The 18929-nt window shown below is 31.9% G+C and overlaps 1 protein-coding gene across 2 annotated transcripts in view; it reads left to right on the forward strand.

Annotated features, from left to right (window-relative positions):
* Positions 1-18253: 18253 nt before the first annotated feature.
* Positions 18254-18929, forward strand: part of LOC148610620 (myelin regulatory factor-like) — a 105745-nt gene continuing 105069 nt past the window's right edge. For both annotated transcript variants that reach the window (XM_088595830.1, XM_088595833.1), the window contains exon 1: positions 18254-18430. In XM_088595830.1, the coding sequence (XP_088451956.1) occupies positions 18388-18430 (43 nt within the window). In that variant the 5' untranslated portion in view covers positions 18254-18387. The remainder of the gene's footprint in view (positions 18431-18929) is intronic.

The raw sequence follows: 18929 nt of genomic DNA on the forward strand, positions 1-18929 counted from the left end.
GTGTGTTATTGCACTTACAAATCTTCCAAAAAAAGGCAACCGATCGCAGTGTGTTAAATTGAGGTTCCGCAGATTTCGTCCCGACATATACCTGTGAATATATGTATAAATAAAGTGTTTTAGATTGTCAAATAAACATTTCATTTGAAATATTGCAAACACATATGCAAATTCTGCATTCAATATTAGATAAATCTGTTGATTGGACAAAAATCTCATTAATTATCAAAAAGATGATTTATCAATCGTTGTGATACTATTTTGAGCACGACACATCTTTAGTCTATTCCACATTTTACATATTCGAAACTATACATAAAATCTTAATTTCATTAATACAAGTTTGATTTTGAAACAAAATTTGAAAACTGAGAATAAATAAACATCATAAGCCGCAGTTGAATACTATATAAACCAGATAATGACTACAGCATAACTTTCAAGGTCTACAGATTGAAAGTTATTTCATGATTTTTCGCCTGAATCACCGAATGATAAGAGTAATGAAGGGAACCAAGATTTTAGCCGAAATCAAAAATATGTAATCCAGGCTTCACACAAAATAATACATACAAAGTAATAAAAGTAAATAAGCACTTCGGAATCTACTAAAAAACTAAAACAACTGGGAGCATGGACCAGGTGCAGCGGTAGAGTAAGCGTCCTCTGCTTTTTTTTTAAAAGTACATGGAAATATAAATAAAAAGTTTGCCAGCTTATGTATCGTGAACTTTTGAGAAAGAAACTTCTATATACCGTATGGCGGATAATTTTGCGGTATAAAATTTTGCGTTTTTTTGTTTTGCAGGCAAAAGGGTATACGTTAAAATGGCGTTTCTGATTTTGGCGAATGTTTAATGGTGTACAAAGTATGTAAGCCAAGAGTAAATATTTCGCAGAATTTTATTTTTGCGTTTTTAGACAAATTGCTTAAATAAGGCAAAATTAGAATCCAGCAAAAATTACTAGCTATACGGTATATTGTTCGAATAGGTCACTAGAGAAGCAGGGAAAAACAATGTTCACCAGAAGAAGGGGTCCCTCCAGTGACAACAAGTATTGTCACTTACAAAGTGTTGTTGTCGGTGATATACTTGAGAAAACTGCTGGGTAATTATAGAATGCGGAGGGTAAAACCATAATATACTTTTTCTTTTCTTGCATCATCTGAAAACAAAAAGAATATTGTGTAAATGGATGTTTTAGCATTGCAAGGATATTTGTAGAATATCATGTCAACTGAAGTGTGGATTATTGTTTTGTTTTAATACCTATCGTCTTTAATAAACATACTTGAAAACATATATGTATTGCTTAAGATTCCTTAAAAGTTTGATAGTCAAAGTAGCAATGATAACGACTATAAAGTGTATCATTATTCATATTATTTGTGTTGTTTGAACGGCTTTGAGAAAATTTCATTTTTGATAATAAATTACATTCTTGCAAACATCAACACAACGCTTTAGACATGACCTAGTTTATTGTGTGTTGGTATTTCAACAAAAGAAATATTTCAGTGTAATTCTTTTATCGATGATATGAAAGCAGAAATTTGCATGCGTAAATATATAATCCAGTTGCAGAATCTTTTTAAAACCGTACAAAAACATAGTATTTAAAAATGTATTTTACCCAGCAATTGTGGATTCAAACTTCTAGTGTTAAATAAATCTTTGGATAATTTTGTTATCACCAAAATCGCAATATTAAACAAGATTGATGTATAAATTAGAGATGAGCGATGTCTATCTTACATGATACATCATTCTCTTTTATGTATTCTTTTTCTTTTAGTTCCAAGAGTTATTACACCAAACACATACATTTGTATTATTCTAATTGTCGGGATGTTGGTTGTTTAATATAAAAAAGACAATAAGGATTACATTCCACTGCAGTGTAAAGTTTAAATTCCAATTTCTGGTTGGATAGTTTGACTTACACGCATGGGAACCGTTCAATGCTGTTGGTAAAATAAATCCCGCGAAAAACTGGCAACAACTGACAACTACGTACACACAAACGGAGTGAATGATTTGACCAAAAATGAGCTATACTACTAGATATAGCATTTATTGAAATACACGACATTTTCTAACACATTAACCAATCTGAGATCTAATTATATAATAAGACTAAGCAGTCACGCCACTAACGATATTTTTAAACGAAAAAAGCACTTCCAGCTCGAGAGACGTAACTCTCTGTAAAGCTAAACAGAAAGACACAGAAAACAAGAATGATTTTCTGTTGAGAATTTCATAACTTCATATCGCTTGTGACTTGAGACCAACGTGGGGTCACACTAACCACTTCTAACGTTTCCATTACTTTACATGTTAAAAAAGTAATTTTCAAAGTCTCACTGTGAATTCCCAGGACAAATGACATCTTAAAGTTGCATACCGTTGCGAAGCTTGGAAAATAAGGCTTCCGAAATCATTATGCTAATGGTACGATGATTGTAGACATTCTTCACAAAATTTACTTGAATAAATAATACTGAAAATCAATATTTTTACCTGTTCTGCTAACTGACAACATAGAGGCAAATTACTCACACATGTAAACAATATTCATACACTTTTGTCGTTAATTACATATATGATTGTACACATTCTCAGCTTTATTTTGACTACTTTTAATCATAATACACACAAATAATGCACTTACAATGCATATGTCTAGGTTCAGTGTGTTTTTGGTACTACATAGGAGGGGGTGGCCATTTGACCCGGAAGTGGTTAGTGAGACCTGAATAAATGATCAGAGGTAACAATATTTATTGACGTATATCGACCGAATTACGAACTAATTTTTTTAGCACCGGAAGATCAAGCCTTTGTTACTGGATTACATTCTCCTCTAGAATCTTGGTTCCCTTGAATACTTTAACATTAGACTTGTAGTCCATGGGCTGGCAGGGTTTACCGTGGACCCCTCCCACTCACCAATTTGTTTATAATTTTCACGTATACCTTTTTACCTCCCATTTACAAATCAATTTCGGGTTTTGTTTTCAGTATAAATCTACTTTTACTCAACTGGGTTCAAGATTCACTCCGTGATAACACTGGTCCAAAGGACCATGTAAGCTATGTTGTCGTCGTCCATGCATTGGTATGTGACATTTTTATTTCATTCGTTTTTTTCTGAACCCACCAAAAGGATTTCTGCCAAATTTTTGTTCTATCCCTCTCAACTAGTTGGTGGTACATGTATTATACTGGATTCACCCTGTTCGTCTGAATTCCGTCGTAAATATATTTCTGAAAAAATAGGCCGAATAAAGTTAATCATAAGATTTTCCTTCCCCTAAAAATTGAAAACGTACAAAAAAAATTGCAGTTGATACATTCGTAAATGTAAATAAGTTTGTACTCGGCGTCACATATGTAACATATCATTCAAATTTAAAATAAAAAAAAATAAGTCTACAGTTTTATTGACCAATACTTTAACATTAGACTTGTAGTCCATGGGCATATTTAAAATGTGTAAAATAACTTGCTCATTCACATCAGAAAATAGCTTCTCCGTAAAATGCAAATTGTTGAAATCCGATGACATTTTAAATCCAGAGTACAATGTTTACATTGTCAAAGCAGCCGTGATTTTGTTACCAAGACGATTTTCGGTTGTTGGTAGTTTGACGAAAACAAAGATTTACCGCCATATTTTGTGTCATTTTTTTTTTCTGTTATCGTTCGTACTAAATAATTTTTTATTTTCAAATTCGCGAGAAATAATATTTTTATCAACATAGAAATTAAAAAATACAATTATCAGTATTTTGTCAACAATCGACACTAAGAAACAAAAATGCTGGAATTACAATGGAATTTCTCGTAAGGAAATATAAAATGCTCTTTGATTGTGCATATCAATCGAAAGTACTGATGTTTGGTTTTTATAAAATGAGAAACGCATAACAAATAAAAAGAAAAACAACTCTGCCTCAATTAAAGAACGCCTGAAGAAAATTATGATTAAATCGAAAATGGGCTTGAACTGACGTCGAGTATAGTTAATTTAAATACATCATGTCTATGATACATTATAAGCGATTTTGATTACTGTCCAACAACAACTTCTGTTTGACGTGAAATTAAATTTTTGTTGATGTATGTCTACTGTTACAGTACTATCCTTTGGAATGACAAGGGATACTACCTCCTAGTTATATAAATGATTTTAAATTGAACGATTTTGAATACTGTCGGACATCAACTTCTTCATGTTTTACGAGACTATATATATTTTAAGTCGGAGTATACCTTACGCGACAATGTCATGGTTTTTTTTCTCTATCCAGTGTGTAGGCCTTTCACGCTTTGGTTATTTTCTATCATTATTGATCTATGCTTTACAGGACCATAGACCTGTAAATTAAATATAGTTATATGATAGCACATTAACTTCCATTAACTTTCAAAGATCTCCTCTGAAACTTCTGATTGTAATTTAACCAATTAAACTTTACAGAAATGTTCTTTCGTGCATCTACTTTCAAGCATTTTGATTTATCAAAAACATGACCCTCATTGCTAAAAATATACCATCCCAATAGTCCATGGTTCACATTTTTCCCGAATGTTCATTTTATACCCCCAAGAAGAACAGTCCACCCTTCACTGTTATCAGTTATTACTATATATATATGTTTCTATAGGGTGATTTCATACTTTCACTTTCAAACGGAAGTAATGCACTATATTTTATCCCGTAATGTTTGGCAATATAATTGCTTTGCGAGGGTGACTTGTGGATACCTTTCAGCGGACCTAGGGCAAAAATACTATGCTTGCCTAATTCAAAACAAAAAAAAAGAAAAAAAGTAGTGAGGTGACAAAAAAGATTGTTTTCAATAGATGGTGATAAAATGATTTGTGCTTTATCGGCCCTGGAAAAAAATTACAAGTTATTTTTCCTCACCGTAAAACAAATCTCCTAAAAAACATTGACCCCCCTTCTTCCCCATGGTTGCTGCCTTACTTCTTTCTTGTAAGGGATCAAAAAATAATCGCATTATATGTACGAGGCCTTTCACTCCTATAACGTTGGGGACCGGAATTACGTTCTTCCAAAGAATAGTACCAAGTCAGAAAATGACTTGCCAGACAACTTCTAGTAGTAGAAATTATAGAACTGTTTGAACGTTAAAATTGTTTTCCAGATGAAAAAGTGTAGAAAACAACACTTTCACATTTTTTTAATCCCTAAATGGAGCTATACAAAACTTGGTACAATTTTCTATTCTATTATGTTATTCTATTTCTAATGTATTCACAAAAATGTTAGACTTCAGACATTCTTATTTGATGGTTGTAATTCAGGGCTGGCAGGATCCACCGTGCATCCCTCCCAATCATCAACTTCATGATGATCGTCAGGTACCTTTATATCTCATAATAATTTGTCGCCTAAGAATGTTCTCGGATTCTGTACAATCAAAAATCATGTAGCACAATGTCTGAACTCTTCAGTGGTATCAAAAAGATGCGGTAACACTTAAGTTTAGGAGTTACATGTATATGTAAAATGTGTATACCTACCCCACTGAAAAAAAAGTTAACGCTTTTTAAAAATTGACATATTGTTCTATGTCGAAACCGCTAGAGTACTGATGCTTCAGTAAAAAAGGCTTATTTGGATTTTTTTTTGTTTAGTACTATCACAATTAATACTTCTGGAGATCTTTTGATGACTTGTGGCGATTTTAATTAGTCAGGATTGATAAAAAAAAATGACAAAAAAGGGAATTTTCGAATTTTCCGTTAACAGGCTCAAATTTAGTATCATTCGGTAGATGATAAAATAATCGTTTAGTTAGGATGAAAGACTGTTTCGGCAGTGAACTTAAGCATGCATACTAGACGATATGATCTAAACATAAATAAGGCCAAAAAGGTCTTGTGAACAATAACTTTTAAATACCGAGGATAGGTATGGTGTATATCTCAAAGAGACAAGACCCCATCAGAATGAAAATGTCAGCACATTGGTCTTCCGATTGGTCTTCAATGAACGACGAGGAAATCACACAGGGCATGCTTCAGCTGGTGCCAAAACATCATTATACAGCTAAAGAGTAGCCCCTATATACTTAAATAACAAAGAATAAACTAAAGATGAAAACGAAACAAAACATAGAGAGACATGTTACCAGAAATTCCTGACTTGAGATATGGGCGAAAAACGCGGCGGGGTTAAAGTACTTCTGTTCATATTGAGGCATATTATAGCGCAGTAGGGGTACAATTCTTTCACCTAAAGGCCTTGAATATGTTTAATTATTCAACATGCACTTTAGCTAATAAAAAATCTAAGATGCTTATTAAGTGTTTTTGAATGTATAAAAGCTTCTTTAAAACGCAGTATCTGAAATTCCGAAAACTCTCTTTTTTTAGCCAAGGTCAGTATTGTGACCTTAAAACTAAGAATTAAGCGCATATTTTGGACACATCCATATTTAAATGAGATATCTTTTCATTATATTATATCAGGGTAAATAGAAATTAATTGATATCAGTTACAAATTACAATCTTATTGAATACATCTTACAATCTTATATGCATTTGAAGCAGAATGAAATCAATCCAAGTCACTTTGATGCTTACATGAGATTGATGTAAAATATATCAAACTACCTGCAAAGAATCGATGAAAAAAAACTACGAAAAAGTTTTAGAAACTACGATTTTATCAAAATATCAATACCATCAAGCCGCAATTAAACATACGTGCACATATTTTTAAAAAAATGAACGGAAACTCGTTCATCCTATCTGTATTATATTTGTCCAAATATCATTGAAAACAGTCCCCCCCCCAAAAAAAAAAAAAATGCCTACAGTATCAGTTACTCCAGCAGTCCTAGAGGTTGTCTGTCAAGCTATTTTCTGACTTGGTGCCATCCTAACCTCTAGCATCTGACATGTTGAAAGCCACCGCCATTGTGAATTACGACGTAATTATGTGTTTTTAAATATACTCAATCTTATATTAATGTAAAAGAAGTTTAACCCACCGGAAATCAAGCGATAAAAAACCTTTTTTTTTTCGGTAAGTATCAAGAAAGCATTTGTAATGAAGACAGTTATCAAAGTGACCAAACATTTTGAATTAGGTCACTAATTTTACGGAATACAATATATTTTTGACAAAACGAACTTAAAGTTGGTAAAGGCAATTCGTTGGTCAATTTAATACGTTCGTTTCGCAAATTCTTAAATTCGTAATTTTATCAAGCGGAATTACACATTCAAAAAGTTAAAAAACCAAATTTGAAGTCCATTTAATCTGCTTTCACAAAGGATTTTCAGGATTGCTGGATTTTCTAATCAAGTAGGCATTTATTTTTCTTCTATTTATTCACCTTATCCCGTGTTATGATAAAAGTAACTGCATAAAATGCCTTAAATGGTAAATATTTCACAATAATTCTGCCGATTCCAAAGAGCGGCGGAACGAGCGGTATGCAATATGGCGCTGGGAAGTAAGAGGTTGGGGAATGGAGGAATGGAATTCCGAACTCATACGTTGTAGGAGTACAGTATCTGTGTCTAACAAATGTATACAAGAGCCAGTGCTTCCGTATTAGGAACGAAGTTCGTGGAATTTTTACATTGGATATTTCATCAGCATTCGTACCGCCGTGTAAATCGGCAGGGAATCAAAATTATTTCAAAATCAAGTTGACGTAAAAGAAAAAAAGTTGAAATATAATTTTTAAGACTAACATTCAATTAAAATATCAATCTCACCTCAAAGCAGGAGACAGACGACCCAACCATTCCATTCGTATTAATTACGGTGCTCCTCAAGTGTGTGACGTTGTCTCGTCTCTAGCAGTAGCATGGAAAACCCGTGCATGAGCTCATTTTCAAATAAATAGTGAAATAGTATACACGTTATTGCGACACATTTTTTAAACTCTAGACAATTAGAATTTTATTCAGCTGAGGCTTCAAAACTGTTACTATGCGACGTCGAAAGTCTGAACTACAATATGGAAGCTCCTCGTCAAAATAATGTACTTTTATTTATATAAAGATTTGAATTTTATAATTCAAATGTTAACATGACACTATTAAAACTGAACTCGTTTTCTATGAAATTTTAACTTGAAATGCAATTTGTAATAAAAGAAGGAAAAGTTCTGAATTACCGTGCAAGCTTTATGGAAAATAATTTCTAAAAAGTATGTCTTCACCATCCTGCATTCCCATGTGATCTGTCACCACCCCAGTACTAACATGAGTCTTAATTACATTTGTTCACGCAACATTTAAATCATTCGAATGAGTTTCAACTGAAAATTATGAAAATCGAGAAAATGTATTTTAAAGAAAGTGGTGAATGAGGAAAAAAATTTAAAATTCGATATCCAAATAAATCAAAAAATAATTATACATTAAATACTCGAGGTTGCAAAAAATCATCATCAGAGTTCACGTATCATGTTCTACATTACAACGTAACTGAAACAACCGTCAAAGTTTTCTGACAACGGGATGTCCAAACCACAGAGACAGTCCCCATTGGATCTACTACTGACCATATGAAAGTTCATGCAATTCAGTCATAAATTACCTTTTACTAATTACATTTTTTATTGACACAAACTCATAATGCAATAAATGATTATGGTCCAATGGCAATGGCAATACAAACAAACACAATTATATACACATTCCCGACATTTTGTCAACATTTATCTCCCTTTTGGAGCACGTGTCTATTCGGAAGACACAAGGTTTTCCATCCGATATCGACAATACTTTCGAAAATCTCGAAAGTCATAAGGGAATTTCTCGTTCTACTGACCCTGCCATAAATTTTTTTTACCCGGGATACAAATGAAATTATCATTATGTAACCAACCTACCAACAAAATGAAACACCCTGTAAATTTTAGAAACACCGTTGTGTTTGTCTGCTGGGGATTCCATTTACATTTGAGTTACCTCTTTTTTCTGCACCCGAATCCGAACATCGATTAGAGAGACTTCGAAATTACACCTGCTGTTACGGAGGTAACTCTGCAAAAACAGAATAAAATATGGCTGCATTCCGAGCTCCGAAAGTAGGGAATAATTTCATTGGTTTAAACGGGTAGTGCATTAGAATGAAATTAGTTTCTCCTGGATGTTTCGTCATATGTAGTCGAGAGGGCGCTTATAGGCTTTTTGGTCACGCTTCATTGAATTAAGTTTCCCGGGTTTTGTGCAAGTCTTGTCATTCAGCACGACGACTTTACAATGAACAGGTTAATTTTTTATTTTTATTTTATTATATTTTTTTGGTCATGTATACATATATGTGTTTTGATATATATTTATACCATGAGTGTTTGATGCATCCTGTAATAAATTTCAGTCGGCGTTGTCATGCGACCATCCACTTTACTTACGTATTATTTACTATTGCCCTAACCCATTTTAGTATTCGTGGTACTGTTAGTTTTTGGTTCATGGTGATTATGTCTACTATGATGAAGTTTTGGTACCAGGAGAATAACATGTTGAAGCATGTAACATATATAATAAGATAATAATACAGTGGAGTCCAAGTGCTCATTTACATTTGTTACTCTGTATATATTATTTTATTTACTTTATGTCCGTTCTTTGTCGTGTTTGTCTGTTTTCCATGTATGGTCTTTGTCCCTGGATTACATTCTTTTGATTTCCGCTGGGATATAGGGTCTGCAAGTCTCGTCCTAGTTTCATTTTACCTTACCGGAATTTCTGATGTAAAACGTATTGAAATCCGAAGACCGGTCTGCATTTTATTATTTACTTCCGGGATCTCGAAATGCTGTATTACAATGCAAAATCTTCAATTTTCGCTTTTTCTTAACACATTTATCATGTGGAAATAGATATCTGTCACTTGTATTGGTATTTTTACTCGAAAAATATGTTTTTACTTTCACATACTGAACCTTTTGCTCTGGAAATGACAAATCTCTATGCATTTGAATGGTAGATTAGGACCCGTTCTCGTGAAAACACGGAGTCACATGACGAGACTTACAAACCCTATTGGTTCCCTTGATTACTCTTTTACATTGTAACGTATTATTTCTTATATCAAGGCAATCTGTTATATAGACAGAAATCAGTTTTAGGAAGTGCCCTGAATTATGATTAAACATTAGATACTAAATTTGTTTGAAATTTTGATACTGAAACATATTAAGAAAATTTATATTTTGAAACAGTGTTAAACGTTTGTATTGATATGCCTTACAGTGTAATAAAAATGCTCTTCGTTTTCAATTTCCTCTTCTTTACAAATTTGGCATTTTCTTTCTGATTTATCAATATTCAGATGTCTGCCCTTTTCAATCATCAAATTATGTGCACTTAAGCAATTTTTTCTGATTGCTGCTCTACTTTTTAATTTTTTTATGGCATCAACGTAAGTTGGTCTGTAGCCTTCTGAAAAAAATTGATTTAGAAGACTCATTTATTTTGGCATTTTAATTTTGAATGCATTGGTCAACAATCCTTACCGTTAGTTGCTTTATATAATGTTTTTATGCCATTAGCATATTGACTGAAAATAGGAAACCCAAGGTTTTGTAAAATGATTTTAACTTTCGTAACCCATGGATTTGAAATGATAATTATTTTTATTTATATATATACATATCTTTGACCAAAGAACCATCTAGACTCAATTTGTGTTCTAAATATTTAACACAAGAAATTAGAATTTTACCTTTAAGAGTTATTCGCTCTAATTCAGCTCGACAAGTATCATTTGATGTTTTGCAGTGAACTCCCAAAATTTCTCTAATGAATTTGAGATGTAAAATCTCAAAGGTTCTGAATCCTTAAAGTTTGAGAATAAACCCCATATTTCAATACAATATATAAAAAAAGGTGAAATTAATGTATCAAATAGTTTTTCAAGTATTTTACATGGGTCATCATCCAACACGATTGTCTTTTTTTATTTTGAAATATGCCTTTCTAGCTTTTTTCAATTTAAGTGTTTATAGCTACTTTGAAATTTTCATTATGTTTCATAAAACTACCCAAATAGCAATAATGTGACACTGTTTCAAGGTTGAAATTATCATATTTGAAATGGTTTGAAAAAGTGTTACCATTTGAGTTGAACACTATAACTTTATATTTCTCCACATTAACATGTAGTTTTCATGTTGTACGATAATCAAATGGAGTGTTAAGGCAATTTAGTAGGGCTTCCTTACTCTCAGAAATCAAAACAATCAGCATATAGAAGTATTACCTGGATTATTGATATCTCCATTTAGATGTTGGGTCAAGTCATCAATGAAAAAATTAAAAAGGATGGGTCTCAATACATTACCTTGCATTACTCCTCTTTCAGAGGAAAATGGTATGCTTAGTCCGTTATGGAATCTACAGTTTGTGTCTGTATACATAGCATATATAATGTTATAAAAATTGATAGGAATATTTCGTTTAAAGAATTTATAAAATGCCAAACTGTATCAAATGCTTTTCTTAGGTCAATAAAAGCAGCAAATACTTTTTGTTTTGATTTATAATGATCTATAATCGATTTCACAGTAAATATGTGGTCAGAAGTTCGACACTTGTCTTTAAAACAAATTTGATTTTTACTAATCCAATCATTGACATTCATAAACTTCAACAGTCTTTGGTAAATGACTTTATTTAAAAGTTAACCCAAATTATAACTGATAGATATTCCTCTAGAAAAAAATGCTTCTAGAAAAGCAGAGGATGCTTACCCTACTGGTGCAGCTGGTCCATGCTCCCAGTTTTTAGTGGAATCCGAGTTGCTCATTTGCTTTTGTTGCTTTGTGTGTATGATTTTAGTTACTTTGTGTTCTTTGTTGTGTATGTCTGTTTTCCAAGTCAGGTCTTTGTCCCTGAATTGCATTCTTTTGATTACCGCTATAACCTTGGTTCCTTTGATTACTCTCTATAATTATTTGGGTCATATTCATTATATTTTTTGTGTAATAACACAAAAAATTCTCATTCCAGGCTCTAGGAAATCTTCCAATGGAGAAAATTGTATTAAAAAATATGTAGACGTTTTCAAATTGCTACACCTCCGTTCCTTAACATTTCATTTGCAGTAAGATCAGCTGAAGTGTTCTTTTCATTGCATAAAGAGCGAATGGCTTTGATTATCTCGTCTATAGTAATTCCCTTGGAAAAATCACCTTTTGAATTAAAATTGTTTTTAATATTATTATTATTATTATTATTATTATTATTATTATTATTATTACTATTATTGTTAAAATCATTAACATATAATCTACATCACTACAGCCATTATAAGTAATATATGTATATTTGCCTGTAAGGTCACCTATAGTTTTCCCATTCAGGATCCTAAGACCAGTTTCTTTGCATAGATTTAAAAGTAGTCTACCACATTTATTTATGAGTTTGTGGTCCAAATTATTTCTTAGACTTATATTATCAGTAACATAATGTTTATCATCTAATTCTATATTCGTATCATCATCATACTTGATGTAATCCGGTTTTGTTTTAGTGTAACCATTGTAATACCAATACCACGACATGTCCTAGATTACTATATCGAGTAATGTTGATTAACAATCTGTGGTAAACGGATTAATTCCTTCAGTATAATGCTTTGAATTTTCAGGAGATATGTAGACAGTTGCGATAAATATATATATATATATATATATATATATATATATATATATATATATATATATATATATATATATATATATATATATATATATATATATATATATATATATATATATATATCGCGTTTTAAATTACATAAAGAGCTTCAAAGAGAGCAGCATCCTGAACTCTGTTCATTGTAGGCAACTGTTTACACAATATCATTCTTAGACACACTTATACCTAAACGCTAGCATAGAAACTTACAACTGTTTTGGACAAATGCAATATTGCACAAAATTTGAAAATTCAATTAAAGGTGAAAACAAATGTTCTGCTTTAAGGGTGCTAATCAGAAACCGCTGCCGTCGAACCCTGCAACTGAAAACCGTCAGGTATGTAAATTCGATAGAAAACGCAGACATAATCTTCCAGGGGAATGTAATAAATAAAAATTCAAAATCAGACCAAAAATTTTAAAAAATGATTTTTTTAAACGTGGTCACATTTGGCCCTTTATAACTCGAGAACCGTACGAGATAAAAGGAATGAATAATGCATGCAGGGATTACTATAGGGAATCAAATAAATAAAAATTCAAAATAGGACTAAAACTTGAAAAAAATAATCACCCTAAAACTCGAAAACCGTAAGAGATAAACGCAGACAAGGATTTCCAAAAGGAATCAAATCAAAATGAAAAATCAAAATCGGACAAAAAAGAAAAAAATAGTTTATATTTTTGGAACGTAACCTCTTTGAACAGTTAAAATTCCCAAAACCATAAGATACCTGAAATCTTATTGAAAAGCGCAGAGAGGGATTTCTATAAGGAACCTAATATAAAACCAAATCAAGATCGGATCAAATATAAAAACAATATTTTTTGGGGGGGCGTAGCCCTCTGTTAACCCTTAAAACTCGAAAGCTGTAAGAGAAATCTGATTTAAAAAAAATAAAGAAATCAAATTTAAAAAATATTAGCAATTAATCGCAGCCAAAATGTGAAAACTTGATTTTGAATTTTGCACCCCTTACCTCAAAAAGGGTTAAAGACAATTATATCCTCTAAAAATAGAATTTCAAAAGGAGCACATTGACATCAGAATTATTTATTTTATTCGGATTAACAATGTGAACACCTTGTCCCCCTTTCAGTCCCTTATTTTCATAGATGGTAGGACAAAAATATGCAATACGGCCCTGCGCCATCTGCATAGGAATAATTTGTTAAATTTTCAAAAACTTTTACGATTTCCCCTTAATTGTTCTCTGGCAGGAGACCGCAATTAATTTTCAAGTGCATTTCAATATACACATTTGAGCAGATTAAAAAAATTCCACCGGCGCAAACTGAATAAAACTTCTCTGGCCTAAAGATATGTACAAACAGGATTTTATATATAAATTGTAGAAATTTTTACCATCATTTTCTGAAATTAATACATATAATTCGGAGATGGGGTAAACATGACAAATGAATTGAGTTAAAAGTCCTACATTTTAACCTTCTTCCACTGAACCAAATCACAACTTTTAGTCAGAATTGATTAATTAAAAAAATCCCATATAATTTTAACCTATTTTCTACCAATTAGAGGCAAAACTTCAGCAAATAAGTTTCCATAAGGAACTATATTACCAAGGGGAATTAATTGTGTTCTCGCACCCTCTGGCGATGCTAAATATTTTTTTCAAGGCGGTTGAAATGATGTTAGAGTTGTCTCTCTTACCTTTCAAACCAGACCGAGTGGAAAAATTAAGCACAATACAGAAACATATTTATGTATCCCGAAATTGATAATTGAGGAAAGCTTTCATGATTAAACTCAGAGACAATTTGAGGGACAATCTTTGATATTTATTAAAATACTGTGTAATAAAATCTCAGCTGCTCCAAGTATGCAGTGTTTTATCTCACACATCGCAACTTGTGTTGTTCTCCATTGTACTATAATCCTTACACCAGTCCTCTTTGTAACTGAATGTTTCTTAAAATTCGCTATATCTGTTCATATTGTCTAATGTCACTTTGGTTGGTGTTCTAAATGCGAGTTCTTAGTAAAGTGTCTGAGTGTTGTTTTTTTTGTTTGTTTGTAATTTTTTTTTTATAGTGCATTTAAATGGTTTTTGTTTCCTATTTTCACGTTTTGAACAAAAACTTGGACTTGATGACTCGGGATATGGTACTTCTGTTTTTTTTTCTTTTCAAAAGCATATACATGATTTATAAGATATGATTTTTTGATCGAAAGTTTAAAATCTTTGAATGCTTAAGAACGCGATACTTTCAATAAAGATTCCAAGCATTGTTTTGAGTCTAGTAGGTCGACTTCAGCGCGCTATAAAACCTGGTTTAACCCACCATTCATTTGAAGTCTGGACAACAGAGGTGGTTTCAAATTTTCCGGTTTTTACCCTGATGTTGGCATTTGTTATACGGAATATATAACTTTCGAGATACTGCCTAGATTTCATCAGCTTGGTAACTTTATTATACCCTTCATTTACAAGGGCTTGCTTTCAAGCCTTCCATGAGCTGGTCTAGAATAAGTCCCACTGAGCGTAGCGAAACGGTAATTTGTTTTGGGTATAATTATTAGTAAAACAATTTAATTTGTTTAATTCACCCTTAAGGACCTTTCTACATTTTCTTGTACATACTACGTAGCATAATTTATCTCTACGCAGCTGTCTTAAACAGTTCACAACAAGTTGCAGATGCAATGATTCAGTATAATTAGGTCTCAGTATCGTATTAATTTTCCCATAGACTTCTATAGTGAAGTGCATATTTTTAGGATTTTTTAAAAAATATGTAAATTGATTCAATAAAACTTTCACTTATGTAGCATTTCTAAGGACATGTGAAAAAATAATTTCCCCTAAAGAAAATAGGGTGCGTCCACGAAGATTGGACAGAAAAGTAGTCTTGAACTATAAATAGCCATTTTCCCTACTTTCACTTTCGTTTTGCACTCACCAAACCAACCTTTTCAGTAGAACATTTTTATGATATTATGTTAGATTTTCTTTTAAAAAAGTTCTTCATCTTACAGTGTGATGTTTGCTCTATTTTGTAAGTCATTGTTCATGTCTTTTGACAAAACATTAGTTTGTAGAGAGGCAAAAAGAAAATGCACTATATTTTTATGGCATCCATGTTTTGACGTACACCCACTCAGGGATATGCAATACGATACTGGTACCTATTACTAATAAACATTTCAATATAATCCTAAAAGTTGTTGTTTTTCTGCTAGAGTATTCATTTCCATACTGAAAATTCATAATATCATTGCCCTGCTACAAACATGAGTTTTCTATTAAAATTCTTATATAGGTACCCTATTCCAGGCATAAGACTAATATCTCAATGTTAGCCAGAAAATATTACTTTTGATTAAAAGCTGCTGCATTAATCAAACTAAGCAACTTTGTGGTTTATTCTGACATGGTAGATACAAAAGCTGTACTATGAGTTCCAAATCATTATTTAATCCCCACTTGTGAGTTCCATATATGGAAATATTAATATCCGAACCTCCTTTTTTGTCTTTAACTCAAGGGAGCCTCTTGTTTAAAGTAAAGTATAATGACCGGTACAACCAACTGTTTTAAACTATAGATATGGTCATTTCAATTATAATAAATCCAGAAAAAATTATACCAATATCATAGTTTTAAAAAAATATAGCTTTTCATATGCAGAAAATACAGATTTTAAGCCATTTTGGTACCCCAGGCAGATACAAATGGACCTCAATGTGACAGGAAAAGGATTTTTTCTTTAAAACAGATAGCTATGATGCAAGAAATATAGTTTACTGGTATAAATATTATAATAACAATTGTCTGCTTTAGATACTTTTTGAAAAAATTCAGTTTTTATATGAAAAAAACACCATTATTTTTCTTGCCGCATTAGAATCTGTCCATTTGAACCACTAAAAAAAGTCCACTAAAAAATTGGCTGATGACTTTTGTGACATTTCTGTGTTTAAATCAACCACACAGTTATATGGCAAATCATTTTAGCTATTTATTTGAAAGAAAAACAAAAAATAAAAAAAATATTCATTTTTTCATATATAAGAGGCAATGTATGGAAAATGACTATTTTCAAGTCCTAACCACATACTTAAAATGTGTTGTAACTTGAAAACTATCCTTTATGCAGGAGTATTACTTGCTTTAGGTTACCTGAATATAGATATGCTCATCATAAATAGTCAAGATAATAATTTTATTGAACTGATATCCTACAAATTCATGAAAACAAAATGCATTTCCAAATTTGGTAAAGATTAACCATAAATGCAAAAAACCAGAGCTACCATAAAAAATCAGGTTCAAAAGTTGGCTAATTCATCTTAAAAGTGTTACCTGTATTGGGGTACTACTTTTTCAGCTGGTAAAGACCACTTGCTGAATATCCAACTTTACTTGAAAAACTGGCTTACTAGGTCTCAATATCGTATTAATTTTCCCATAGACTTCTATAGTGAAGTGCATATTTTTAGGATTTTTTAAAAAATATGTAAATTGATTCAATAAACTTTCACTTATGTAGCATTTCTAAGGACATGTGAAAAAATAATTTCCCCTAAAGAAAATAGGGTGAGTCCACGAAGATTGGACAGAAAAGTAGTCTTGAACTATAAATAGCCATTTTCCCTACTTTCACTTTCGTTTTGCACTCACCAAACCAACCTTTTCAGTAGAACATTTTTATGATAATATGTTAGATTTTCTTTTAAAAAAGTTCTTCATCTTACAGTGTGATGTTTGCTCTATTTTGTAAGTCATTGTTCATGTCTTTTGACAAAACATTAGTTTGTAGAGAGGCGAAAAGAAAATGCACTATATTTTTATGGCATCCATGTTTTGATGTATACCCGCTCAGGGATATGCAATACGATACTGGTACCATTAGGCTCTCCCTTGGCTGGAAAAGTTGGTGAAAAATTAAAGAAATGCATGCGCAATATGAAAGCCTGGACTACTCCCTTTTCTAATGTCTGGGTCCACCCATGAACGAATGTATAATTTAACAGTTACCCTCTCTTTCAAATATTTATTATTATAACGAAAATAGGTATGGTGTATATATGCCAAAGAGACAACAACCCCACCGGAAGAAAATGTTAGTCCAAGGCCACCCCACAGGCCACCCATATTGCATGCATCCTTTTAAAGTGGTAGACCTACAAAAAGTTATTTCCCTATCGTATGTAGTAGTACGACTCTTAGACCAACACAACTGGGTTGAATAAAAGAAGTGTGCAACAATGTCTTCTTAGTTGGCATCAGTACAAATTATAAACAGTTATGTTATCAAGTTTAAATATATAGTGTAATAATTATCTTGAAAGCGCTTTGTGCATAATTACACTTCACAGTGGTTTTAAGACTTTGTGCATAAACAGTCAACAAAATCATTTCTATTTTTCAAAATTTTCTTTTAATAATGAGAAATTGTCGATTTAAAAACGACAAATTGTGACATGGGAAGTAACTCTACACGACAAAAAGTTTTTATTTTAAGACTGGTACAAATATTTTTAGAACCAGTCGGGGTTTTCCCGAACAAGGGGAGACAATATACTTTTTAAATAAACGTCACGAGGGCAAAGTGCAAACTGTATTGGAACACAAACAAGCTCATCAAAATTTATAAAACATACGAAAATGGATTAAGTGACAATATCAAATTAATTTTGTGGAATACTAATGGATACCTTGGTTGTTGATCCAGCAATTCAAGATGTTTTGGGTAAGTGTTTTCCCGAAGTTAAAAAAAGTTTTACAAAACGGTTTAACCTCGCACCAATATTTGGTTAGCCTGTTGACAGTTGAATTGTCATCATGTTTAGATATTGTGTCAATTTTAAGTTCAAGATATATGTCATGGTCCTGAATTAGAAGATCTGTAGAAATGTCTTATTTCACCATCATAAATGGGTTTCCCGTACATACATGTAGATTATACATGTACAATTATTGTTCTTTCTTCACAAGTACTTAAAAGATACAATCTCCATCTTGTGACTCAATTACATACACAATACATATAGATACTTAGTCTACACAATTACTTCATTAAATAATTCAATTACTGATATGAATAAATTAAATGATTATTAAATATTTCCTATATCTTCATTGATATTGAGTGGGTTTGAAGTTTTGAATTAAACATCATATTCAAGTGGACACGTTTTCTTCTCTGTTTTGTTTTTTCTGGCCTCATTTGACCTTTTATGAAGAATAAT

The sequence above is a fragment of the Perna viridis genome, chromosome 8 (assembly GCF_037379345.1).
Source record: "Perna viridis isolate PV_CMFRI_1.1 ecotype Kerala chromosome 8, ASM3737934v1, whole genome shotgun sequence".
Classification (NCBI taxonomy): Eukaryota; Metazoa; Mollusca; class Bivalvia; order Mytilida; family Mytilidae; genus Perna; species Perna viridis.